The 26,583-nt window shown below is 41.7% G+C and overlaps 2 protein-coding genes across 3 annotated transcripts in view; one reads left to right on the forward strand and one right to left on the reverse strand.

Moving 5' to 3' along the window:
* IGFBP7 (insulin like growth factor binding protein 7) overlaps positions 1–16,613 on the forward strand; it is a 70,519-nt gene extending 53,906 nt beyond the window's left edge. The window contains exons 2-5 of the mRNA XM_021701673.2: positions 7,538–7,647; positions 14,312–14,428; positions 15,325–15,452; positions 16,527–16,613. Of these exons, the coding sequence (XP_021557348.1) occupies positions 7,538–7,647; positions 14,312–14,428; positions 15,325–15,435 (338 nt within the window). The 3' untranslated portion in view covers positions 15,436–15,452; positions 16,527–16,613. The remainder of the gene's footprint in view (positions 1–7,537; positions 7,648–14,311; positions 14,429–15,324; positions 15,453–16,526) is intronic.
* Positions 16,614–16,702: 89 nt separating this feature from the next.
* Positions 16,703–26,583, reverse strand: part of POLR2B (RNA polymerase II subunit B) — a 47,372-nt gene continuing 37,491 nt past the window's right edge. For both annotated transcript variants that reach the window (XM_021701671.2, XM_021701672.2), the window contains 9 exons: positions 24,959–25,055; positions 23,853–23,947; positions 21,973–22,223; positions 21,698–21,787; positions 21,350–21,457; positions 20,449–20,562; positions 19,903–20,063; positions 17,413–17,608; positions 16,703–16,927 (listed from right to left, as the gene is read on the reverse strand). In XM_021701671.2, the coding sequence (XP_021557346.1) occupies positions 16,838–16,927; positions 17,413–17,608; positions 19,903–20,063; positions 20,449–20,562; positions 21,350–21,457; positions 21,698–21,787; positions 21,973–22,223; positions 23,853–23,947; positions 24,959–25,055 (1,202 nt within the window). In that variant the 3' untranslated portion in view covers positions 16,703–16,837. The remainder of the gene's footprint in view (positions 16,928–17,412; positions 17,609–19,902; positions 20,064–20,448; positions 20,563–21,349; positions 21,458–21,697; positions 21,788–21,972; positions 22,224–23,852; positions 23,948–24,958; positions 25,056–26,583) is intronic.

Consider the following 26,583-nt stretch of genomic DNA (forward strand, 5'->3'; position numbering starts at 1 on the left):
TGGTGCATTTTCAAGACAGTGGCTATCTACTCAGTTCCATATGGCCAATCCCTTTATGTTCTGAATTTACTGCTGCCCTTTACCCACTGCATACAATCTGGGCTGTCCCTCCTTCCAGTGAACACAAAGAACATCTGATTCCAGAGTTTCTGGCTCCGTTCTGACTCCATCTGGGCACTGGCATCTTCAATTAGCCCTGCTGGGGTAAGCACAAGAGAACAATGATGCGTTAAGCTATGTGGCACTAACTGTGAACGCAACAGGATTTCAGAGAAGTAAGTGGGAATCTTAGCTATCATTAATGCCAAAGGAGGGTGACAATTCAGCCGTAGAGCTTCAAATAAAGGATAGGGCATAGATGGGCGCCTGGGTGGCTCAGTTGGTTGGGTGACTGCCTTCGGCTCGGGTCATGATCCTGGAGTCCCTGGGTCGGGTCCCGCGTCGGGCTCCCTGCTCGGCGGGGAGTCTGCTTCTCCCTCTGACCCTCCCCCCTCTCATGTGCTCTCTCTCATTCTCTCTCTCTCAAATAAATCAATAAAATCTTTAAAAAAAAAAAAAAAAAAAGGATAGGGCATAGATAATAGATGAGAGGAAGGACATCCCAAGTAGGCCAGCACATCATCGTAAGTAAAGCTTCAAAGTAGTAATGAGCATGTAATGGTGGGTGAGCATGGGAATGAGTTTGGGTAGAAGTAAGAAAAGCGGATTTGGAGGGTGAAAATGGAAGAGATGATGAGGGAAATGAAAACAATGAAGAAAAAATACGTGATTGAATGTAATAGCAATAAAATGGGACAAAAATTGACTATTGGGGAAAATTTGACTTTTGACTATTTTCCAGTGGAATATATTCAGCTTCAGAACATGACCTCTCCTGACATCTTCTATGCAGCTCTTTCAGATTAAAAGATTGGCTCACTAGGTAACAGTTGAAACCTTTATAAGCTCTATTTTATTCATTCCTGGGAGAGTGAACTTTGTCATGAGTCACGTACATGTGCCGAGAATGGCCAGCAATCCCTGTGCCGACGGATGAAAGATGACTCCAAACTTTGCCGTGAAAGAGAGGAGAAGGCAAGGGGGTCAATGCTCAGGGACAAAGACCCTTTGCTCTTCTTTGCTCCCGCTTTTATTGGGTCCTTCAGGATAATCACAAATCCTTATCACTGCGTCTCAAGCATGTGATGTGTGACAAGGGGTCTTACTGAAACTGGGAGGATCTGTTTACAGGAAAGATACGATATGCTCTACAAGTTCTGCTAAACATAGCCTAAGGGACAATGCATACATGTCGTAGATCACAGGGCGGCTGTTTGCGCTGAGAAAGCTTCGTGCAAGGCAACTCCGTGGGGCATTCCAATGGCAGAGTGGTCACGCGGGCCCTGGCATCACAAAGGCCCACGCCCTTCTCCGAAACCTTCCCTCGCCCCCAGCCGCCCCCCCCGTGTTACATTTTAGCAAGCCAGGTATTACGGCTGATTTCATGTTCTGCATTAACCCCAACAGACATTGCATTTAGGTAGGTGGGGAGGTCACTGGGCTGATTTCGGGCCATGCGAGCTCCAGAGCCAGGCAGAGGAACTGCAAAAGCTCATGGATGTTGAAGATGCCATATGGCTGTGCTCTAGGACACATTTCAGAAGTACGTTCACTTCTCAGGCCTGTCCTGGTTTCTTCTGTAACAGTGGGTAAGTGGCTTGTCCGGAGTCTCTTGGCTGTCAGCCCCAGACAAGGATCCAGAGCCAAGTGTTCTGTCTCCCAGAATGCTTTGTTTTTGGTTTTGTGTTTTTTTAATGGTGACATGGTGAGGACTTCTCAGATCAAGTCGGGGGAGTGTTTTATGCTCTGTAAGACACTAGGAAATTGTTCACATATTTCTTTTACATTATCTTCATGCTTTTTATAGGATAACAAAATTTAACTCTGTTCTACTGCAACTTCATGTAAATCGGTTTGAACAAAATGTGGGTCAAATTAAAAATTCCACTTCAGGATCTTCTCCTATGACATTTGTGTGTTTTGTGAGAACTGCCCTTCTTAGCCTCTTCAGAATCAAATTGAAATATTCCAGATTTAAATCCATCCATCCACAATTCTTTTCTACATTTTCCATGGTTTCTCAGAACATAGCTCTTTCTAGGTTATAATTGAATAATCCTAAAATAATCTGGTAATCTGTGGGTCATTTGTCTAGAACTTAATTTAAAAGAGCTCAGGAAAAGGATATACATCTAGGTGGAAATTCTGTGGGAGACTTCTAACTCCTCTGAGGTACTTTTAAGGTGACACTGACTCATTAAATTGAATTTTAGTTTTCTTCCAAACTTAGGACTTTCTTCTCCCTTGCTACAACTTCATTTAGGATCTGGCTATCTTCTGCTTCTCCTCCACTCCTCCCTCCCTTCTTCTTCTTCCTTCCCTTCAAAGAACCATTAAAGAGAAGAGGCCATGTAAAGTCACTAGGCAAGAGTTATTAAAGGGGGGGGGGGCAAGAAAATGAATTTAGCTAAGATGAAGAGTGATTGGATGAGAACGGAGTTGTGAGAGGTAAGAAAGGAAAATGGAGTAGGCTGATTTGGGTCTAGTCATCTGAGAAAGATAAGTGTCTCTGAGGCAGGGAAGCACTGGGGTAGATGCCCCATGCCAGCCACCGGGCAGTGCTGTGGGCAACTTGGTTGGTGTGTGGAGTTGCCCAGGGTGGGGAAGGGGAGGAGACAGGTGTTGGGCAAGTCGGTTATTCTCTGGACAGATGTTTGAGCAGCCTGAAGTGCTTACTGGAACAAAGGCAAGGATAAATAACCAAACCTATCCTGGTGTCTGTCCCCATACATTTAAATATTCTTCAACTTGTTTCAAATGGAATCCAAACACTGAGCATGATTTAGATGGTCACGTTGGTACCCTTGGCCCGGCCTCAGGAACTGCTTTTGAGCTTTCTGACTGAAGGGAACCAAAACTTCCTTTACCCTTAAAAACAGAAATAAATTCTGGATCTGCTTAGGACTTCTTGGAAAAAAGGCAGAGTGGAAAGAGAAGCTATCTGGTCAAGAGTCATCTTGCTGAGCTCGCTTCTGAGGTAGGACAGAACCTTCAAGAACTGAACTGCATGATGGACATGCAGTTCAAGATGATGGTTGGCGGTGAAACTGCTTATCAGTGGAATATGTGGGGTGATGGTGATTTAGATCAGGGGAGAGGGGTACAGTGTTGTTGGATCTGCCATCACATTAGCCCAAAATATTTTCAGTATCCCTTCACTTCCATACAAAACCTGTCCACTTGGTGTCCCTGTGCGTCACCATAAAGTCCCTTTCTTACTCTTTCTCACGGTGGATCCTCACTCATCTTTCTATACTGCCACTGTGTTCTGCCTTCATCATGAGTTTGTCCGTTCCCTCTTCATCCTCTGAGGGAATTTCCAGACCAGTGAGTGGCAAAGAACCAGGCAGAGGTTAGTAAGTAGGTGACCCAGTGGGTATCAGCACTGAACAGCATAAACAGAAAGAATCTGAAACTGTGGATCCTTCCAACACAGGAAATCAGGTCGAAGCCAGCCCGCCCCCACCAACTCTGGGAAGTTGGTCGATCTCTTGACTATTAGTCTAATCATTCATTGATCTGACTTGGCTTTGCAAGAGACTGCATATCAAAACCTAAAGGGCATTCTGTAGGTCTGCACTTTCTAGTGTTGTAGATACTGTTTATTAAGTTTTCTTGAATCTGACACTTGTTTAAGGACATATGAAATATACAAGGGTTTTTGTAAATGTTGTGCAGCAAGTGGGTCCTAATGGCCCCTCTGCTCCTCCACCCCATCAACTCAACCGGATTCACTGAGTAATACAAAATTTATAGTATGGAATCTTGGGATAGGCTGTTAGCAGAATTGATGGGATCATTTATATTCTTAGAATGGTCTAAATATTGACTCAGCCCATTCACCTCAGGTTTAATATGTATTCCAAGGGTTGGGAGAGAGAAAGAGGAACCCACAGATTGATTTGTCCTAATCTTGAATCTCCTGGTGATGGCTCTCTTTCAAAGTATTTCTGGCTTGAGAGGTTTTGAAAGAATTCTTGCCCTTCCTGAAATGTAATGCTTCTTGGAATAAGGAGAGGGCTGGAAAGGATGGATGTAATGGATCTGCCCTCTATTCAGTGCTATACTTTTTTTTTTTTTTAATTTGTTTGTGTTTGTTACAACCTTTTAAAGCAGAATGTGACTTGAGCACTACATTTCCACTCACAGAACTTGCTGTGTTACTTCTTGAACAGCTTTACAACATGCCTAAATAGGCTTAGAATTTCGCTACTCTAAACTATGCTCTTCTTTGGAAAACAAGCCCTATACATAGTTACTCCCATCCAGTTGGTTCAGTTTAACTACTAGTTTCTAGAGGCCTGGTACATGCAGTTGATAACTACAGGGGATAGAAGATTTAAAAAGCAGATCCTAGACAGTGCTATACTTTTAATACATTTCTAAATTATACCACAGACATTATTGGTGCAAGGACAGACACATAGACCAACGGAACAGAATAAAGAATCCAGAAGTAGACTCACTCATATATGTATGATCAATGGATTTACCCTTATGATTCAGCAAGAAAAGGATGGCCTTTTCAACAAATGATGCCAAAGCAGCTGATGTCCTTGGCTGGGGAGGAGGGGATGGGATGAACTTTGGCCTCTACTTCATAGCATGCACAAAAATTAATTCAAGATGGCCCACAGACGTAATGGGAAAGGTAAAACCATAAAGTTTGTAGAAGAAAATAGGAGGTCTTTATGACCTTGGGCTAGGCAAAAATTTCGTTTAACAGGACACATAAAGCCCTAATCATAAAAGAAAAATGTGATAAATTGGACCATGTGCAAACTAAGAATATCTTAGTTTTTAAATTACACCACGGGAAGAATTCATAGCATGTCTTCAAGGCCTGTAACAGAAAAGCAGGCTGGAAATCCTCCAGGTGCTCTCCAGAATGTGCCCCCTGACAAAGACCGAGGACTCCACTACCTGTTCTGACGATAGGGAGATGGATGCAAGTTAAAATAAGTAGTTGGTTGCAAGGCTCAGGCACTGAGACCTCACAGTTAAAAAAAAAAAAAAAAAAGTCTTACATTCCTTGTGTGTTTTTAATACATGAGAGGCAGCTTTGTTCCCGAGCCCCTCCACAACAGAACACTAGAGTATTCTTCTCGGAACAATCTCTTGAGACCCCCTGGGCTTTGAGGTCATCCTGACGAGTCTGTGTGTGGGAAGGAGGACAGAGCCACGCAGAGGCCCGCAAAGAGGTGAGCGAAAGGAGTTCAGATGCCAGCCAGTTCCAGTTCTCCAGGAGCCCCACCCGTGGGTCCCAGGACCCTGGAGGAAGCCTGGGGTGCAGTCAGGCCAGGCCCAGCCCTTTGCGTGGTCCTGTGTTGGTTCAGTCAGACTAGGAAGCAAGGGAGACAGAACCAGAAACACACACAAACACAGCATGACCACGCTCACCCCATCCACATTTGCAACTGAAAAGCCAAGAAAGACCCCTGACCAAGATAGACTCTTCCTCTTCAGACCTACCAGGTTAGAGGAAAGGAAGCACAAAATATATTTAGAGCTTTCGGAACTTTGTTTTGCACATTCTTACAAAGGGGAAAAAATAAAAATACCCCAGGGGATTAGAAAAAAAATCAGCATCTAATACTTTAGATGAGTGGGAAAAATCTTATATGCTGGAGTCATTTCCTTTCTGTTTCAAAAAATTATTAGTGTGCTGGAAATAGCCTGTTGCAAAAGGGGAGATTTTGTGTCCTTTGAATGCTGATTGTGCCAGAAAAATTTCCAGGCCTAAAGGGGAAGTCGTCCCTTTCCCAGGACACTGATGCAAGATGACCCCACAGTTAGACGTTTTATTTGGCTGGAAGACCCAAGGCAATGGAGAGCTGAAATTCAGAGGGAATGATAAACTCATTCATTCAAGAACTGGCAGGGGCCCCCCCAGCAGTAAGCAAGCACACCGCTCTGTCTGTTGGTTTCAAAAGTGCTGCATTTCAGAGCTGGACCCGCAGGTGGGGTTACTTGCCTGAGCTCCAGGTAATGTGTAAAGGATCGAAGTCCTGAGAGTTTCCCGTGACATCGTATTTAGGCATTGGTTGGCTGATTAGAGCTGGTCAGCACTTCTTCCACAAAAGGCCCCATTGTAAATGTTTTAGGCCATACGGCCCCGGCCACAGTGGCCAGACTCGAGGCATGACTGTGTTCCAGTAAAAATTTATGGACACTGAAATGTGACTTTCTTATAATGTTCGTGTCATAAAATATCCATTCTCCCCCTGCCCCTCGCCCCCAACCATTTAAAAACACAAAGACCTCTTAAGTGCCAGGCCAAAACAAATGGCAGGCCCAATTTGGCACATGAGCCATAGTTTTGGCCAGCCTTTTAGTAGCAAAAAAATGTTGGTCCTGTGTAAGGACCTTCCTACCAGACGGGATAGGTAGGACAAAAAAGTCCTAGAGAGGTGTTCCAGAATTGGGGGGACGGGCAGGTATGGCCCTGGGCTCTCGCTGGGTGGTCTCCTACCCGCTGAGGCTAGGGAGGCAGTGCCTAGACACATTCCTGCCAGGGACCTAGACACTTAGAGCCTGGGAAAGAGCTGTGTCCTTGGACACCCATGTCACACACAATAGACCTGTCACTGCTGCTGTTTAACCCACTGCCTCCCCAAACTGAGAAGAAAGCTCTTTCCCCCTTCCTCCTGGAGCCCCAGGCCACTTCTGTTCAAAGGTATCTCCTTGCAGTCTCCCAGGGCACGCGGCACTCTGCGTTTCTGTCTGAGAAGACAGAAAGTCGTCATTCCTCCCTGATCACCTTGACTTGTCGATCTCAGATCCTAAGGCTTCTTAAAATAGGGACTGCCATCTTTTCTAAGTGCTCAGCACATTTTCAAATATCTTCTTAGATTTTTTTCTTTCATTACCTAAGGAGCAGTTGGTTATTACCCTCCCCGCCAGAAAAATAGCAATTCTGGTAAACGGGCGCCTGTGTGGCTCAGTCGGTTAAGTGTCCCACTCTTGATCTCAACTCACGTCTTGATCTCAGGGTCGGGAGTTCGAGCCCTGCATTGGGCTCCACATGGGGTGTGAAGCCTACTTAAAAAAAAAGGGTGGGGGGAGGAATTCTGGTAGCAAAAAGGAAAAACAAACATTTTGGAACTAAATTTCATTATATTAATTGGAACATCCCCAATAATGCAGAACAACTGGTAAATTTAAATCATTAAACATGATTTAAGGGAGCAGAAAATTTCATAAACAATACATTTTTCTTCTACTGATTTTTGTTTGTTTAGATGTGTGCATTTCCAAAGCAGAGCTTAAAAATCATGCTGGTGGCAGGGGGATGCCAGGCTGGTCTTTGCAGTTTGCTTTAGATAAGGCACAGGAGGGACGGCCTCATAAACAGAATCAAGTATTTACTTCCTAGTATGCTGACTAATGTTACAGACTGTTTAAAAAGATGCGTTTGGCTTTGCATTCTCTCTTGAAGGTCCTTCCATTGTGACACCCCCCAAGGACATCCGGAATGTCACTGGCGCCCAGGTGTACTTGAGCTGTGAGGTCATCGGAATCCCAACCCCTGTCCTCATCTGGAACAAGGTCAGTGGCATGGATTTCAGGAAGATCCCCTAGACTGACGAGCTCCTCTCTCGCCATCCAGCGATGGCAATAATCTAAAACCTTTAGCCTCTTCTAGTCCCTGCTGCTCCTCAAAGGTGAAGCCCTGTGGTGATCTTCCAGACACCTCCCCTGGATCTACTGAACAATTTTACTGACCTCCAGAACGGTCTCCGCTCTGCTTTCGTGGTCAGTGCCTGAGCATGGAGCCTTAGGAACTAGAAAACTGTAATGCTGAACACCCAAACCCACCCTGCGAGTGTGTGTGCGTGTGAGTGTGAGCATGTGTGTGCGGGAGTGTGTGTGTTCCTGTCGGAGACAGTAGAGCATAGTGGTAAGAATGTGGGTTCCCTAACCACCTCGCTAGAGTTCTAAGCCCAGGGCTTCTTACCCTGAGCACTGTTAGCACTTCGAACCAGATAATGCTTTGTTGTGGGGCTGCCCTGTGCACTGTAAGAGGTTTAGCGGCGTTCCTGGCCTCAAGCGGCTCTATGCCGTGGGCCACCCCCAGTGGTGGCCAGTCCAAAAGGAGGCAAGACACTGCCAAATGTCTCCTGGGGGACAGGTCCGCCTAGAATGAGAACGGATGCTCTAAACCTCAGTTTCCTCCCCTGTATGATGAAGGTAGCATATAATTTCTGTAAAGATTGCATAGAGCCATGCAGGTGAAGTCCCTTGGCTTGTGCTCAGATACATAGTTAATGCTCCCTTGATGTTAGCTGCTGGTCCTGGAAATGTTTCCCTTCATGTGCCATTATCTTGTGGAACTGTCTTCACATTTGAAGGATGACCTAGTCCCAGCATGTCTGTCTATGGAAGGGAATAGAAAACATTCATTTGCCAGATCCAGTGATACCTCACAGTCATTTTCCATGCTTTCCCTTTTTGCACATTTCGACTCGGTCAAGCCTCACAACAGCGCTGTGGAGTAAATGTCATCAAACTTGCGCTAACAAAAAGGAAATAGAGTTAAGTGAAAAGGCATCACCAGATACCCCTTTTTAGCTGGTTCGCCCTCCAGCAAGCTCTCAGATGCTCTCTCTCGGTTATTTTGTTTGCTGGTATCTGACCAGAGGATCAACTTCTGGAATTCCAGAGGGATCTTGGCTCCCATGGTCAGAATCTTTATGTTGTTGCAAGTTATAGAAGCTCCCTTCAGGTACTTTGAGCAAGAGAAAGGGAGGGTGAGGAGTGGTGATTCCAGCCTCTAGGGCACCTGGATCCAGGCACACAGTGTGGTCAGGACTCTGTTCTTGACTCTTGGCTCTCAATGTGTTGGTCTCATTTTTTTTTCCTTCTACCTCCGAAAGCTGCCGCCACACCTTAGGCAGCGCGTCCTTGGCAGCTCCAGGCTCACATTATTATCGCCCCTTGAAGACTCCAGAGCAGAGAGAGGGCTTCCCTTCTCCCTGCTGCACTGTCAATCCCCTAGAAGGACTCGCACCCAGGTTGGGTCACCTGCCAGCCTCTGGGTCCCCCGTGTGGCCCGAGGGTGCATCATCTGCATGGGGCCGTCTGGTGGGAGTGAAATCAGGGTGATTCCAAAAAATGCCTGGGAATAGGGGTGGGCAGAGACACCACCAGCCAACTGACCTTTACAGCTATAATTTCTGTTAGGACAGTGAAGGGGCACCTGGGTGGTTCAGTCGGTTAAGCGTCTGCCTTCAGCTCAGGTCATGATCCCAGGGTCCTGGGATCGAGCCTCACGTCAGGCTCCCTGCTCGGCAGGAAGCCTGCTTCTCCCTCTCCCACTCCCCCTGCTTGTGTTCCCTCTCTTGCTCTGTCTCTCTCTGTCAAATAAATAAATAAAATCTTTTTTAAAAATTTAAAAAAAAATTAAAACAGTAAATGATAATGGTAATATTAGGAGAAACTCTCCAAAAATGTGTAAAAAGAGAGAGTTCAGAATCTCCCACCTTCTTCCACTCCCTGGAATAACCAGCGTTAACTGCCCCGGGTTTTATCTTTCTATGCCCTTACTTGTGCCCATACACCAACACATATGCCCAGTATGTGCGGTGAGGTAGGAATAGACTGAGCATATTACTGTGAAATTTGCTGTTCTCGATAAATACTTCATGGGCATCCCTCCAGGTCTGCTGCTTAATAACTACATGAGATTCCAAGTACGGGGGTACCATAATTATTAAACCGTTCCTATATTGTTTCTGTTGTTTTCAGTTTTTGACCACCTTAAATAATATACAAGTATATATGTATCCTATATGCAAGTGCTTTTATTTTTTCCCCCCGTAGAGGATAGTTTCCCCCAAAAGATACATGACTAGGTAGGTCAAAATATTTGTTTTATGCTAGTTTTAATAGATGTTCTCAGATTACTTTCTAAATAGACTGTAGCAGTTCACACTCTCCCTGGTAGTGCATGGGAACCATTATCCTGCATCCTCACCAGCACTGAATATTGCCCAACTTTTTAATTTTTGTTAATGATGGATAAAAATAGGGCGCCTGGGTGGCTCAGATGGTTAAGCGTCTGCCTTCGGCTCAGGTCATGATCCCAGGGTCCTGGGATCGAGTCCCGCATCGGGCTCCCTGCTCCTTGGGAGCCTGCTTCTCCCTCTGCCTCTCTCTCTCTCTCTGTCTCTCATGAATAAATAAATAAAATCTTTAAAAAAAAAAAAAAGATGGATAAAAATATCCTTTCATTATTGCTTTAATTTCCTTGACTATGTTGAGGATATTTTTTTTTTCACATTGTAGTATTTAAATTTCTTTGTGGTTTGGCAATCTTTTTTTAATTTTATTTTTTTTAAAGATTTTATTTATTTGAGAGACAGACTGAGTGCAAGGGCGGTGGGGTGCAGAGGGAGAGGGAGAAGCAGACTCTCCATTGAGCAGGGAGCCCAAGCTGGGCTCGATCCCAGGACGCTGAGATCATGACCTGAGCCGTAGGCAGATATACGGTGTGTATTAGTTTGAGGTGTGCAATATAGTGATTCATCAGTTCCAGTCATCACCCGGTGCTCATCACAAATACATTCCTTAATCCCTATCACCTGTTTTACCCATTCCCCCACCACCACCACCTCCCCTCTGGTAACCATCAGTTCTTTGTACTTAAGGGTCTGTAGGGGTACCTGCCTGGCTCAGTTGGTTAAGCATCCGACTCTTGATTCACCTCGGGTCTTGATCTCAGTATCGTGACTTCAAGCGCTGCGTTGGGCTCCATGCTGGGCATGGAACCTACTGTAAAAAAATAGTCTGTTTCAATTTGTCTTTTTTTTTTCCTTTGTTCCTTTGGTTTCTTAAATTCCACATACAAGTGAAATTATATGGTATTTGTCTTTCTCTGACTTATTTTTTTTTTTTTTAAAGATTTTATTTATTTATTTGACAGAGAAAGACACAGCGAGAGAGGGAACACAAACGGGGAGTGGGAGAGGGAGAAGCAGGCTCCCCGCCGAGCAGGGAGCCCGATGCGGGACTCGATCCCGGGACTCCAGGATCATGACCTGAGCCGAAGGCAGTCGCCCAACCAACTGAGCCACCCAGGCGCCCGTCTTTCTCTGACTTATTTCGCTTAGCATAATACCCTCTAGCTCCATCCATGTCATTACAAATGGCAAGATTTCATTCTTTTTATGACTGAATAATATTCCATTGTGTGTGTATGTGTATACACCACATCTTTATCCATTTATCAATGGACACTTGGGCTGCTTCTATAATTTGGCTATTGTAAATAATGCTGCTATAAAGATAGGGGTGCGTGCATCCCCTTGAATTAGTGTTTCTGTATTTGGGGGGTAAATATCCAGCAGTGCACTTACTGGATCATAGGGTGGTTCTTTTTTTAACTTTTTGAGGACCCTCCATACAGTTTTCCACAGTGGCTGCACCAGTCTGCATTTCTACCAGCAGCGCATGAGGGTTCCATTTTCTCCACATCCTCACCAACACTTGTTTCTTGTGGGTTTGACTTGAGGCCTTCTGACATGTCAGGTGGCATCTCATTGTAGTTTTGATTTGTATTTCCCTGATGATGAGTGATGTTGAGCATCTTTCATGTGTCTGTTGGCCATCCATGTCTTTTTTACAGAAATACTGTTCATGTCTTCTGCTCATTTTTAATTGGATTACTTGTTTTTTGGGTGTGGAATTGTAGAAGTTCTTTATATATTTTGAAGAGAATATTTTCATATTTGTGTTATATGAATTGCCTGTTCAAATATCTTTTACCCATTTTTCTGTTAGGTTGTTTCTAATTATTAGTGTCTGTGGCTTTTTGTACATGAGAGATACTGACCCTTTCTTGCGTATTGCAAATATTTTTTTCCTAGACATTTTGTCTTTAATGGGTTATAGTGGCTGGGGATCTTAAAGTTTCAACAGACATGTATTTATTTCGCCATAAACCTCTTCTGAAACTTCACCAAAAAGGCACAGCAAATATGTTCTATACTGCATAAATGTCCTTTAATGGTTTCCTGAAATTCAGTGAACCCCTTGAAATGTATTCACCTGTAAGAATCACACTATTTCATCCTGCTTCGGTAACCACTAGCACTTTTCATTATTAATTGCTTATCTGCAATAGCAGGATTTAGGAAGATGTTGTTGCAGCTAAAATACAAGCAGAGAGAGCTGAAATGACTTCCTGGATCTCCCTCTGATTCTCCCCCTAGTTGAACTCTCATGGCAAGCAGTGACCACTAGGCGTTTTTTTTCTGCCTAGATTTCTAAGGTTCAAACTCTGAAGCACTTCCAGCCCATTGCACATCTGTCAAATTGTCTCAGAAGCCACTTTTCTCAGCCTGCATCCTTTTTTTTTTCCCAAACTATAAAACATATTGATCAACAAACTCCCCTCACATAAGGGAGCAACAGAATGTGCCATATAAAAGTTTACCATGTAATAATTCTTGACATTTCTACATGTTTTCTATGTGGTATGTAGCTTTTTACAATATATTAAAATATGAGCTCTGTTATATATAAATATTCACTTCCCAATCAAATGCTTGACAAGAACAGTTTCTCTGTATGAAGTGGGTCAGGTTAACTGGCACAGAACGCTCCTTACCAGGAGTGACATAATCTGAGGACCAACAGTTCAGTTGCTGAGATTCAGTACCTCATGCAGTAGTGTTTTTCTGCTCTGGTCCCACACAAAGCTCTTAGAGAATTCTGAAACTCAACCTAAGACCAGAGATACGTTACTTTGGCCATTGAATCAATACTTACACCACTGTTAAAACCATTTTCAAATATTTCAGAATCATGCACTAGCATGAACTGTTTTTGCCAGCTACTGGGGAAACGGAAGGAAAAAAGATGCCTACTAAGTTTATCTGTTTTGTCTTGCTAGCACTCCTGTGCGAAAAACACTAAGATACCTGGTTTTCTCTAATAGTTGCAATAGAGGGAAATCCCAGGGGAAAAAAGCAAGCAAGCAAAATCCAGGCATTCGAAATCAATAATGCTAGGGTTTTTTTTTTTTATAGAGTAGGAGTTGGCCTAGATCCCTTGTGGTTTTCAGAGCCCCAGCCCTGGTGTCACGCCGCAGAAAAAATAAAGAGTAGGTTTGAAGTTTAGACAAGCAGCTTAACGGCCTGTGGTGGGAGTGGGATCATGCAGGAAGAAGTAACACGCATGGGGAGTGTCCACACTGTCAGCTGGGCTTCTGGGACTCAGGGTTTACTTAATAATGAAAGAAAATGAGAACTACCTGTGAGATTGCAAATCCTTTTTCTAATTACAAGTAATATCGGTAAACGTCAACCTAGCTCTTAAAGGTGGCCTGGGATGGAATAAACAAGCACTGCTTCATGTATCCCTTTGATCTTTTTTAAACCCATCCTTGTCACAAGCTTTAAAATACTTGTACTCTGTGACTCAGCAATTCCACTTCTAGAAATTTATGCTAAGTGTGTATGTACAGAAGTTTTACAAGTAAATTTTATTTTTCCATAGATTTTTGTGTATTTTCCAGAGTTTATATTATGAACAGTTCATGAGGGGGGAAATTAGGACAGTGTTCACTATTACCCTCAAACCAAGGAAACAATGTCTTAACAACCCATCCCTATTCTCATCATGACGCACAGGGGTGGGCAGCAGGCAGCTTTTGTCATAGGAGAACGGTGACAGCGTGTACTTGACAGGCGTTTTTGCTCACTGGTCCTTAGTAAATTGTTAGAACGAACCCTTAGCCCTCAGAACAAAAGGAACGTTTTGGACTCAACCTACTGTTTTTCCATTACAGAGGTGGTTGTAGGACTTGGGCTCCGACACAAGGTCCCAAGAATCAAACCTAGCACTTGGTGACACAGTTTGTCAAACACGGCGTGGCAAGCAAGAAAAAGCACAGCAAAGACAGGCAGAATTTACAAGGGCATGAGTGAATGATGGTAGTCAGTGGCAGCAAAGTATGACGGTGTGTATTCCCCAAGCATGCAGAGAAATACATTAGTTTAAAATATATAAACTTTAGAGGGAAACTGATAGGAAGAAATAAAAGAAGATCTTTATTTAATTATTCAGGAAAGAGTAATATGGAAATTGCTGGGTTTAATCCAGTTAGAAAGTCTAATGTATGCCCTGTACAGCTCTAAGAATGTGTCTACTTCCAAGTTGATAATTCAGTGCAGAAAACTCAAAAGACTATTTCCTTTTGTTTTTGTAGGTAAAAAGGGGTAACTATGGAGTTCAAAGGACAGAACTCTTGCCTGGTGACCGGGACAACCTGGCTATTCAGACCCGGGGTGGCCCAGAAAAGCATGAAGTCACTGGCTGGGTGCTGGTGAGTACCGAGGGTTGGCAAGGATTTCATTCCTAGGATTAGACTCAGCAAACCTGGCAAAGGTGCCAGACGTCCTGCCAAGCTGAAAGTACGTGCCCTGGCAGCCACACCTCTTTGGAACAGGCCTACCAGGAAACTGCTACTCCTCTTTCGGAGGGAACTTAAAAAAGAGCTGAGATTGGTTGAATGTTTTGGAAAAAACCAACAAATAAGAACTAATTTTTTTCTTTTAAGAATTCAAAGCAGGGGGCCCCTGGCTGGCTTAGCAGGTTAAGCTTCTGCCTTCGGCTCAGGTCATGATCCCGGAGTCCTGGGATCAAGCCCCACATCGAGGGAGCCTCCTTCTCCCGCTCCCTCTGCCTGCAGCTCCCCCAAATAAATAAATAAAATCTTAAAAAAATAAATACAAAGCAGGGGCGCCTGGCTGGCACAGTCGGTAGAGCATATGTGACTCCTGATCTCAGAGTCATGAACTCAAGCCCCATGTTGGGCCTAGAGCTTACTTTAAAACACACACAAAAAATTCAAAGCAAAATCCTTACAGGGTACTACATGGCCTGAGCATTAATTATTTTAATTAATAGTTATTTTTATTTGACCTTTGATACTTTGTACTTATACCCTATCAAGGTCTTCCTCAAACTGGTATGTGCACCTGTTCACAGTTCTTAAGCTATGTAGTGTGATCAAAAGCTGTCCGTGCTGTGCCTCAGAGTGTGAATCCTCCCGGCAGAACACCGGGGGCAAGCTGTCCGCCTTGCAGCACAGAACCTGCACTCTTTCTGGCAGTATCTTTGCTACGAATCCCCGATTCATCCTAAGAAATAATGACCTAACTGAAGCCACAGGGAAGAGAGGACTGCCATAGAGGAGCTAAAGATGCTTTTTTTCCACAGGTATCTCCTCTCAGTAAGGAAGATGCTGGAGAATATGAGTGCCATGCATCCAATTCTCAAGGACAGGCTTCAGCATCGGCAAAAATAACAGTGTTTGATCCCTCACAATGAAATACCAGTGGAAAAAGGTAGGTAATAAATCTCACAACCATTTAAGGACTAGTGCTTTTGTTTAAGAACAGAACAGAACCAAGGATGAGAGTATCCGACATCATGGCTCTTATGAAATTGTTATTCACAAAGGCATGCCATCAAAATGGAGAGCACAGGGCTCTAAAAGAACATTTGGATGGTTAATGGAATGCTTCTGTTAGGACGATGATGCTTTCACCTTATCTCACATCTCAGTCTTGAATGGAATGGCTTCTATTTCCCCTCTCTATCCACATGGCAGTCTTCCTTGGTGTTGCAACTATTACATTAAATTTCCATTTTAAAGTAAATGATTGTAAAAAAAATAAATAAAAATAAATGATTTGATTGTGAGCAATTCTGGTCCTTCACTTCGAGCTTTTATAAGAACAAGCCAGAAGGGAGAGTATACTGGCAAGGACCCAACTCTCTTCTTCACCATCAAAAAAGCTTCCTCTGAAGCACCTCTCCTAGCAGCATCAGGGAAATGCTATTTTACATTTATATACTTCTCTTAGACCGATGTCTGAACTGGCTTCTCGTAAACCAAAAATTGAACAAAATTTACTGTCCGCATCTGCCGGCCCATCCCCCTTTGCAGATCGCTCACCTGCGGTATGGAAGGAGGAAGTATCAAGTAAACACAGGCTTGGTCAGACTCTCCTCGGCCAGGCTGTATAAAGCCAGGTGATGAACAGCAGGAGCTCAGCGTCAAGTCATGTTTGCATCTCAGCTCTGCCCCTAATTATCCTCCACTTGGAATGCTGAGTGAAAGCTTCATGGCCGAGGAAGTTCCTAAGCCTCTCTCCATCTCAACTTGCTTGTCTGTGAAACAAGCTCTTCCACTTCTGTTAACAAGGTCCATGGCTTATGCATAGCCCAGTACAACAAAATCCCATAGCTCACATTCCAAAGAGCATTCCACCCTCTCATTTGTACAGTTACTCACATACCCTTTATCCCCACATTTTAACATCTTCGTTTATTTGGAAATACTAAAAAGTACCTAAAGATCAGAAAGTCAACCACATCCATATCTGTAACTAATTTTCATCTTTTTCTTTAACTAGGTGAAGGTGCTGACTTATAAACCTGCAAAATATACCCGTCTGCATCACTGAAAGTCCTGGATAACTACAGCCCTGTTCTTGCCTAATAACCAGTTTCTTTTCCTCCAACCCACTAACACTTAGTTATATTCACTGGTTTCACATAGAGGAAATCCAAAATAAAGATAACACATCAAGACTATCTACAAAAATTTATTGTCTATTTACAGAAGAAAAGCATGCATGTAATTAAAATCAATAAAATGCTTTCACAATGCAGTACTTTTTTTAAAAAAAAAAATCTTGAAGAAACAAATATTTACAAGTTATCTTTAAACACTCATCATTCGAGGCGCAATACTCATAGACATAAGTTCCTGAAACAGCAGTTTGCACGCGTAAGGCATTCGCACCAAAGAAATCTGGGGGGAGGAGAAAAAGGTAATTAGCAAAACTGTATTTGAAGTGACCCCACTTCCCTACCCCAGAAAGATATAAGGTCTTGGTATTGTAGATGATAAATAAGGGCTGGTAACACTCATCCTGCTACCGGGGCTTGTGGTTCTTTCTCCTGAGAGGCTTTGGTATTTCAGCCTTCCTGCCAGACATAATTTATATTCACCCTTCTCAAAAGATTTAAACTGCTTAATTTAAAATGTTTAAATTCCCTTGTACACATCCTTATTATTTCCAAAAGATGACCAGCTTAGAGAAATTATCCCACCAAAACTGGTTTTTAGAAAAAGCAAATTATCTTTTTCCTCATTTTAAACTAGGAATCTTTATACAGGTGTTATTCAAAATTGTGAAAATGCCAATCTGTTCCACCACAATGAACCTGCCTGGATGATGAGACCAACATGGTTATATCCTAAACAAGTATCAACTGCCAATAAGATCTACACACCTGGGTTTTATTGCGGCAGCCCCGGCATTCATACGTATGGGTCCTCGTGTTAGCAATCGCCATTATTCCACAAAGATTGCAAACATGAACCTGATATGGATCTGATGCCTCAAACAATCTTTCCCTTAAAAACTGGGCTGCTCCATGGGCAATCTGACAATCTCGTTCCATTTCTCCAAACCGCAGGCCACCATCACTGTTACGGAACAAAGAACAGATTATTTTTATAAAGCAGCTTCTCCATGAATGAGTCTCCCAGGCAATCAAGGCTGAAATAAATGTACAGTGGCAAAAGTAATGGAAAGAACAGGTGAATGATAACAGGTTTCGCCAGTATGGAAGTGAAATGAAATGCATTGTTCAAATGGCCAAAAAGTGGATGGTGATGGCTTCCTTAACAGTCTCAATATACAAAATACATAAAACCAATGATTTTCTAGTACCAAAAAACTTATCGGTCAACTTTGGAGGATGACAGACATTATTTTGAAAACTGGTAAAGAGAAAGAATCAAGCATTTATCCTGCCTATATGAACTATGTCACGAGATAAGCAGTTGAGGAAACAAAGTTTCTCTCTCCAGCAGTATTCCAGCTATTAAGTGAAGAAATGATAAAATTAGAATCTCAACAATTTGCAGTCCCTATTTAATTAAGGGCTTCAAGTAATGATCATACATAGCTGCTAAAATTGTAAGACACAACCAGATACTGGAAATATACAACACTGCCTATAAGTATTACTCCAAAAGAATGCAATCCTTCCATTTCATCAAAGCTCAAGACCTAATTAGCTGTTTATAAGACAAATAAAAATGTACAGCCCACAAATGCAATCAGCAAAATCCAGAGTGTGAGAAACCCTCCAGGGCAAACAATCCAGTTTCTTCAACAAATCAACTGCAAGGAAAAAAGGTTGGAGGGCAACCTATAGATTTAAAAACAAAACAAAACCCTTAAACTGCAAAGCACAGACGTATTTGTATCCTGATCGAAATCAACAAACCTATTTAAAAATTATCCAATCAGGAAAATTTGAACATCAGATACTTAATAATATCAAGGTTACAAGTGACCCCTGAACAACGCATAAGGGGCGCTGATAAATACAAATGATTCACTGATATGGTTTCAGATCCTACATCACAGCTAACCTTTAAGAAACTACAACTTGTTTTGGCATAGCATCAAAAAATAATATCCACAGTCACCTAAAAAGGTTATTAAAATATTCCTCCCTTTTCCAACCACATATCTATGTGAGATAAGATTTTCCTCATATACTTAAATATAAAAAATACTGCAATGGAATGAATGCAGAAGCAGATACAAGAATCCTGCTGTCTTCTAGTAAGCCTGCTCATTAAAAAGATTTGCAGGGGCGCCTGGGGGGGGCTCAGTTGGTTAAGAGACTGCCTTCAGCTCAGTCATGATCTCGGGGTCCCTGCTCAGCAGAGAGTCTACCTTTTAAGGGCATTAAGGAGGGCATGTGATATGATGAGTGTTATATGCAACTGATGAGTTACTGAACTCTACATCTGAAATTAATGATGTACTATATGTTGGATAATTGAATTTACATAAAAAAAATTTAAAGATTTGCGGGCGCCTGGGTGGCTCAGTTGGTTAAGCGACGGCCTTCGGCTCAGGTCATGATCCTGGAGTCCCAGGATCGAGTCCCACATCGGGCTCCCTGCTCAGCAGGGAGTCTGCTTCTCCCTCTGACTCTCCTCCCTCTCATGCTCTCTGTCTCTCATTCTCTCTCTCGCAAATAAATAATTAAAAAAATATATATAAAAAAAAAAATTTAAAGATTTGCAAAAAGGTAAACCAATGTCACTCATCACTAAATTTATTTGGTAAATATATTTTCCATTAAAAGTTATTTATGTCAATGTGCAACGGGCTTATTTTTTTAAGATTTATTTGCGAGAGAGAGAGAGCATGCACATGCACACAAGCAGGGGGAGGGATAGAAGGAGAGAGAATCCTCAAGCAGACTCTCCACTGAGCACAGAGCCCAAGGCAGGGCTCGATCCCAGGACCCTGAGATCATGACCCGAGCTGAAAAGAGTCAGATGCTCAACCAACCAAGCCACCAGGTGCCCCCTTATTAGTGTTATTTTTTAATAAATTAATATTTTAAGTCTTAGTTTTAACTTCTAACATGATTAACATCAATAGATACAACTCAAACAAAAGCTCTGAGGGGTCCTGGAACCAAGAAATTTGAGAACCACTCTTTTGTAAATACATGCCAAATATATTTATAGAAGAAACTGATGCCTAGGCTTTGCTCAAAAATAATCAGGAGTTGGTAGGAGTGGGGAGGTAAATGTAGTAAGGTTGGCCATTCATAATTATTGATGTTGAGTGACAGGCACATGGGGGGTTTCATTATACCATTATCTCTATTTTTGTATGTGTTTGACATTTTTCATTAAAAAAAGGCTAGTTAATAATAACAATGATGGTGATGCAGCTCTCTTACCGAGATCTACCTTCCATGGGCTGTCTATTAAGGATCTGAATAGGTCCCCTGGCACGAGAATGAATCTTATCATCCACCATATGCTTCAAACGCTGGTAATATGTGGGGCCAATAAAAATCTGTGATGTGATTTTTCGACCAGTGAACCCATTGTATAGGACCTGAAACAGATTTTGAAGTACAGACTTAAAAATATTAAATATATGTGCACAGACTATATGATTTCATTTATATGAAAACTGAAAGACAAAATTAATATAAAATCAAGAGACTGTTTACCTTGGGGTTGGGGTGGGGATAGTAAATGGAAGGAGACATGAGGGGGCATCTAGGCCTAAAAGCGTTCTGGTAATTTTCAAGATCTGGGTGCCAGTCACACAGGTGTGTTCACTTTGTGTGAAATAAATTCATCAAGCTGTACAATTATGATGTGTGCACATATTTAAAGCATGCATCATACTTCAATAAGAGAATTTATTTTTTTAAAAAATGAAACTACACACATATAAAAAATAGACACAGCTACTAATGTAAGAGCAAACATACCTCATTTCCTCTAAGATGGTAGCCATAATCAGATAATAGATTAGAAATCTTCTGCACATTAACAGCATCATTAAATGGAGTGGCATCACCAATTTCACCCTTGTTAGCGGATACCTTTTTTTAAAAAAAGTAGTCTTTAAAAGCTGAATCCTTTCTCTTATAAGTCTTTATCAATAAAAATATATTCAATTTTAAAAAGCCTTTCTATATAGGGAAGATTTTGAACATAAAAATCTATGTTATGGAAAGCTGTAATATTTTAAGTTTCATTTTATTAACATCTTAAATGAAATACTATTTATAACAAACTAATCTACTGAAAAAATTAAAACAACTCAATTATAAGCTTTCAAAAAGGAAGCTATCCATAAGACCAGATAAAAAAAGAATGAGACTCCCAACCAGTTCCTATGGCTCAAAGAAAATGACATTTTAATGCCGTAAAACCAAGTCTCCCATGTGTTAGGATATAGCCATTCTACCTGAACAAGATACTTAAAAATAGATAACCTCCACTGAAAGATGCATGAATATAGCTAATAATATAGCTATACAATTATTAAGTTCACACTGAACTAACCACCAATGAATTAACTCCTCATCTATGGATTCTTTTCCCCATCTACTGGTTCTTTTTGAACCAGTCAAAAGGATAACCATAAAAGTATGCAGAGATTGGATGTAGTAAATTTTACAAAAATTCTGACTTAGCCAAAACTTCACAAGTTTTTGCTGGGGGAAAAAAACCCACCACAATCATAACCAACTTAAAAGCAGGAAAATAAGTATCATACTAGCTTTTTCCAACAAAGAACCCAGACTCAAATATGAGAGAAATCACCTATCATCATTTTGGAAGAAACATCAGTTTGGAACATATATTTATAAGAGATTTTCTTACCTTCCCTTGAAGACATTCAATCAAGTGACCAATAGTCATGCGAGACGGAATGGCATGGGGATTTATGATGATATCAGGGGTGATACCCTCACAGGTGAAAGGCATATCCTAGAAAGAAATTTTTAAAAGGAGACAACTCCCTTAACTACAAAACTGGAACTGATTCCCCCCCTCCTCTGAAGTTTTCTATGTCCTCAATTCTGTTCAACATGCTCTGCTCATATTCTTATTCAACACTAAAAAGTCAAGCCTCTATCACCTTTGCACTTTTAAGTTAAAGCAAATTTTGATTCAATAAAATGTTAAACAGAACTTTGGGTTGGGGTAAGGGAGATACAAGATACCTACCTCTTGTCTGTACTGAATACCACAAGTACCCTTTTGACCATGTCGACTAGCAAATTTGTCTCCAATTTGCGGAATTCTAACAGAGCGGACCTGAATTCATATAAAAATAGATTAATTAACTTAAGCCAAACTGGTTTACTTTTTTTTTTTTTTTTTGGTAGGCAGCAAAGCAAGTTTATTGAGTGATAGTACGAAGCTCTCAAAGAGGGAGGGGACCTGAGAAGGTTGCCCTGGTTTACTTTTTATAAACAGCAATTTGAAAAAGCTACACTCACCCTTATTTTACAAAATTTATATCCTTCCTGGTTGAGAGTTACCATAACCTGATCCACAATGCCCGTCTCACTAGTTCTCAGAAATGTGCTACAGTCTCTCTTGGTATAGCGTCTATTAGTGCCCTCCAATTCATCTTCATTTTCAGGCAAGGTGACTGTTTTGCCTATAATAACATCATCTCCTGATACGCGTACTCCAGGAGCTATCAAACCATCATCGTCCAGCTTGTCATAAATGGCATGCCTCATACCTATGAGGAAACAGACATGGAATTTTCTGAAATGGTACTACTATACAAAGTACTTAAAATGTCACATAATCCGGGGCACCTGGGTGCTCAGTTGGTTAAGCGTCTGCCTTCAGCTCAGGTCATGATCTCAGGGTCCTGGGATTGAGCCCTGCATCGGGCTCCTGGCTCAGTGGGGAGTCTGCTTCTCCCTCTGGCCCTCCCCGCCACTTGTGCACGTGCATGCTCTTTCTCAAATAAATAAAATCTTAGAAAAGTCACATAAACCCTCCAAAAGATTAAAACCAAATATATAAATCAGTTCCAAGTCAGAGAGAAGTTCATAGGAATCTTTAACACCATGAACCATTTGTAGTAATAATACAATGCTCTTATTCCAAATACTACAAACTATTATGAAATTCTAAAAAACCACTGGACTGAGCACTGGAAAATCAGATTATCTATATGCTGGGTGATTTTGGATAAGGGTGTTGCCATCTTCTGATCTCTTTTTTACATGAAAAAGAATATGCCCGGGGCGCCTGGGTGGCTCAGTTGTTAAGCGTCTGCCTTCAGCTCAGGTCATGATCCCAGGGTCCTGGGATCGAGCCCCGCATCGGGCTCCCTGCTCCGAGGGAAGCCAGCTTCCCCCTCCCACTCCCCTGCTTGTGTTCCCTCTCTCACTGTATCTCTGTCAAATAAATAAATAAAATCTTTAAAAAAAAAAAGAATATGCCCTCGGAGGGCCTAGGTGGCACAGTTAAGTATCTGACTCTTGGTTTCAGCTCAGTTCTGATCTCAGGGTCATGAGATCAAGCCGTTGAGTCCTGCTCTGTGGCGAGTCGGCTTGGGTTTCTCTCTCCCTTTTCTTCTGCCCCTTCCCCCTGTGCTCATGCTCTCTCTTACTGAAATAAATAAATCTTTAAAAAAGAAAAGAAAAAGAATATGCCCTCTACGCATATCCTCACACAGAAATTTTGAATTTCATCTTATGTAATCTTAACTCCACTGGACATCAATTCACTACTACACAGAACCACCCACAGGAAACGGAGTAATAGAAAGATGACTTAAAAAACAAAACATATTTTACTTCACACAATACCATTAGAAGTCAAAACTAGCAGATACACGTATTTCCCTGGGACATCCCATCCATCCCACTGCATATATTGTTTTTAAGTGTCTGTGAAAATTGTAACTAGATAATAAGTTTGAGTTTTCTAGAAGAAACAAAAAGTGCTAGGTATCACCTCGTTTATCTGTTAAATGTATACAAATATTGTGGCTAGACAAATATTATGGTCACACTACAGTGTGGAGAGGGGGGGAAGTTCCCATGCAAACACATAAACGGAGGGAGAGTTCAGAGTACAAGTAAGAAGGGCTGTAGTGTATCCCATGAAATTACATGACCTCTCTGATCTCCTAAATACCCTCTTCAATGCAGGATCTACCAGGATGGAAGGACCGTAACAAGCCAACTCCTATGTGCAAAGACTTTTGGCAAACACACATTTTCTTATATATGAGCTCTAAGAATAACATGAAATCATACTCCCATGTGACAGGGGGCAGGGGAAGGTATTAATTAGGACAACCATGAATGCTGACTTTAAATTCCATAATTTAAATGTCAGTATCACTTACCCTGGCATGTTTCACGAGTTGGCTTCTCAAAAACTTCTTCTTGATCAAATCCTTTTTTAGATTCCTGTTCTTTATATGATCGATAGAAGACAGACCTAAAAACACATGGTTATAAAGGTAACTTCTATTTTCCTCTTTATAAAAGAGCTTAGAATATACCGATAATTTGCACTTAATTGATACTTGGGAGACAATTTAAACCATTAATCTAGGACAAGAGTTTACTATATTGAAAGCTAAGTCTTAAATGCTGTTACATGGGCCACACATGTAGCATTTGACCTGTAATCTTAACAACTGGATTATATGTGAGAACAGGAAGGACCTGAGGTCATTAACTACAACCTCCTACCTAAAATAAGGATCCCTTCCATAATAACCCTCAGAGATGGTCACTCAGGATCTGCTCCAATATTTCTAGTGAGAAATTTATGATATTAAGCTATCATGCCCACCCTCTGGTCCTAGTGCTATCCTCTGACACTATACAGAAAAAAATCCATCTTCTAAATTTCCAGTTTTTAACCAATATTCATATGCTATGTATTTGAGATTGTCAATAAAATAATTGAAGGATAATTTTAAAAAGATTGAAAAAAACCAATAGTTATTTATGGATCCTAAGATTAATAGGTTTATTTTTATTTCTTTAGACATTTCTGTATTATATGAATGCAAACACGTATTTGCTTACCAAAAAAGTGGGGGGTAAGGACCTCAAAATATTAGCATCTGAAAATCCTGAGACACAAGAAATAGTGTCTTCAGTCATTCATGACATCAACCAGGCCTCCTGTTTTCTGGAGTAAGGCACTGATTTCACACTAAACTCTATACAGATATCTATAGAACAGTATGTGCTTGCCAGATACCCACAAAGCTTCATGAATGGAAGCAAGAGAGTAAATATCTTAACAGAAAATTTTCTCTGTTGTCGGATCAAAATTTCCTCCAGCCTGACCTTCAAAACCACCAAAAAGTTTGGATACATACAAGCCAAACCTATTTTTAAAGAACTTTTTTCTTTTTTTTTTAAGAACTTTTTAAATTAAAGTATTAATGTTCGCACCGTATCTATGTTTTGACAACTACCATAAACAGCTGACCTGAAAAAGCCTCTGTCTACAGCTGAACGATTCATGATAACAGAGTCTTCTTGGTTATATCCCGTGTACGATGCAATGGCCACGATGGAGTTGATACCTGTAAGTGCACATAAGAGCATACATTATAAGCCTCATCTGGGAAACAAAGAAAAGATTGTTCCTTTCTTTTATTTATTTATTTCTGAAAAGTTAAAAATTCCTTAAGTTTTTTATTCCTGGTACCACTACCACAATTTACAGGGCAATATAACTGATATAATGAAAAGAAAAAGAAAAAGGCAAAGCTACAAGAGATAAAAGACCTCAGGAATGTACATCTAGGGGCACCTGGCTGGCTCAGTCAGTAGAGCAAGCGAATTGATTTCAGGGTCATGAGTTCGAGCCCCACGTTGGGTGTAGAGATTACTTAAAATCTTTAAAAAAAAAAGAGGAATGTACATCTAATTGACATTAGATTGCATTAAGCAATAGCTGCACGTCTTGCAAACTGTGGCTATGATGGTCCTGAACAAGAAAGGTTCCTATTTAAGCTGCAACTTTTCTGACAGTGGATCATCATTCCTTCTGTGGCAGATTTTTACAATTCCTTTAATGCATTTGGGACAACTATCTCAAAGTAACCTGCAGCTTTCCTGACAACTCGCTCTCTCTCCTGCTAAGAACTGTAGCCCTTTTCTTCTGAGTTCTTTTAGAACCTTCTGCTACCATATCCACCACTTCCACCACCAGATCCATAACCACTACCATAGGGGCTACCCAAGCTTCTTCCACCAAAACTGCCCCCCTTCACGGGTCCATATTTGACTGCTGTTGTCCACTGTAAATTCCAAAATCACTGTAGTTCCCACCACCACCATAGTTACCTCCTCCAAAATATCCCCCTTCACTGTAACCACCATTTCTTCCACCAACGCCACCATAACCACCTCCTTTGGTGTCCATATCCTGGGCCCACTGCCACCACAGCCTCCTCTACTGCTATAACCAGGACCACCACCACCATCGCCACCATCCTCTATAACTCCCTCTGCTGCCACCACCACAGCCTCCTTTTCCACCGAAGTTTCCTCCATCACCCGTGAAGTAGCCACATCCACCTCTATGACCTCTTTGTGATCCAGCAGACTGCATTTCTTGTTTAGAAAGGGCCTTTTTCACTTCACAATTATGCATGTTAATAGTGTGGTATTTCCGAACTACAATTTTGTCATCAACTGTATCACGATCATCAAGTTACAAAACCTGGGTGGCTCAGTCGTTAAGCGTCTGCCTTCTGCTCAGGTCATGATCCCAGAGTCCTGGGATCGAGCCCCGCATCGGGCTCCCTGCTCTGCGGGAAGCCTGCTTCTCCCTCTCCCACTCCCCCTGCTTGTGTTCCCTCTCTGGCTATGTCTCTAAATCTTTAAAAAACAAAAAAGTTTCCTGAGATTAAGAATTCCTCATATCAGTGAGGTCATATGATACATGTCTTTCTCTGATTGACTCATTTCGCTCAGCATAACACCCTCCAGTTCCAACCACATCGTTGCAAATGGCAAGATCTCATTCCTTTTGATGGCTGCATAATATTCCATTGTATATATATACCACATCTTCTTTATCCATTCATCTGTCGATGGACATCT

The sequence above is a fragment of the Neomonachus schauinslandi genome, chromosome 2 (assembly GCF_002201575.2).
Source record: "Neomonachus schauinslandi chromosome 2, ASM220157v2, whole genome shotgun sequence".
NCBI classification, from domain to species: Eukaryota; Metazoa; Chordata; class Mammalia; order Carnivora; family Phocidae; genus Neomonachus; species Neomonachus schauinslandi.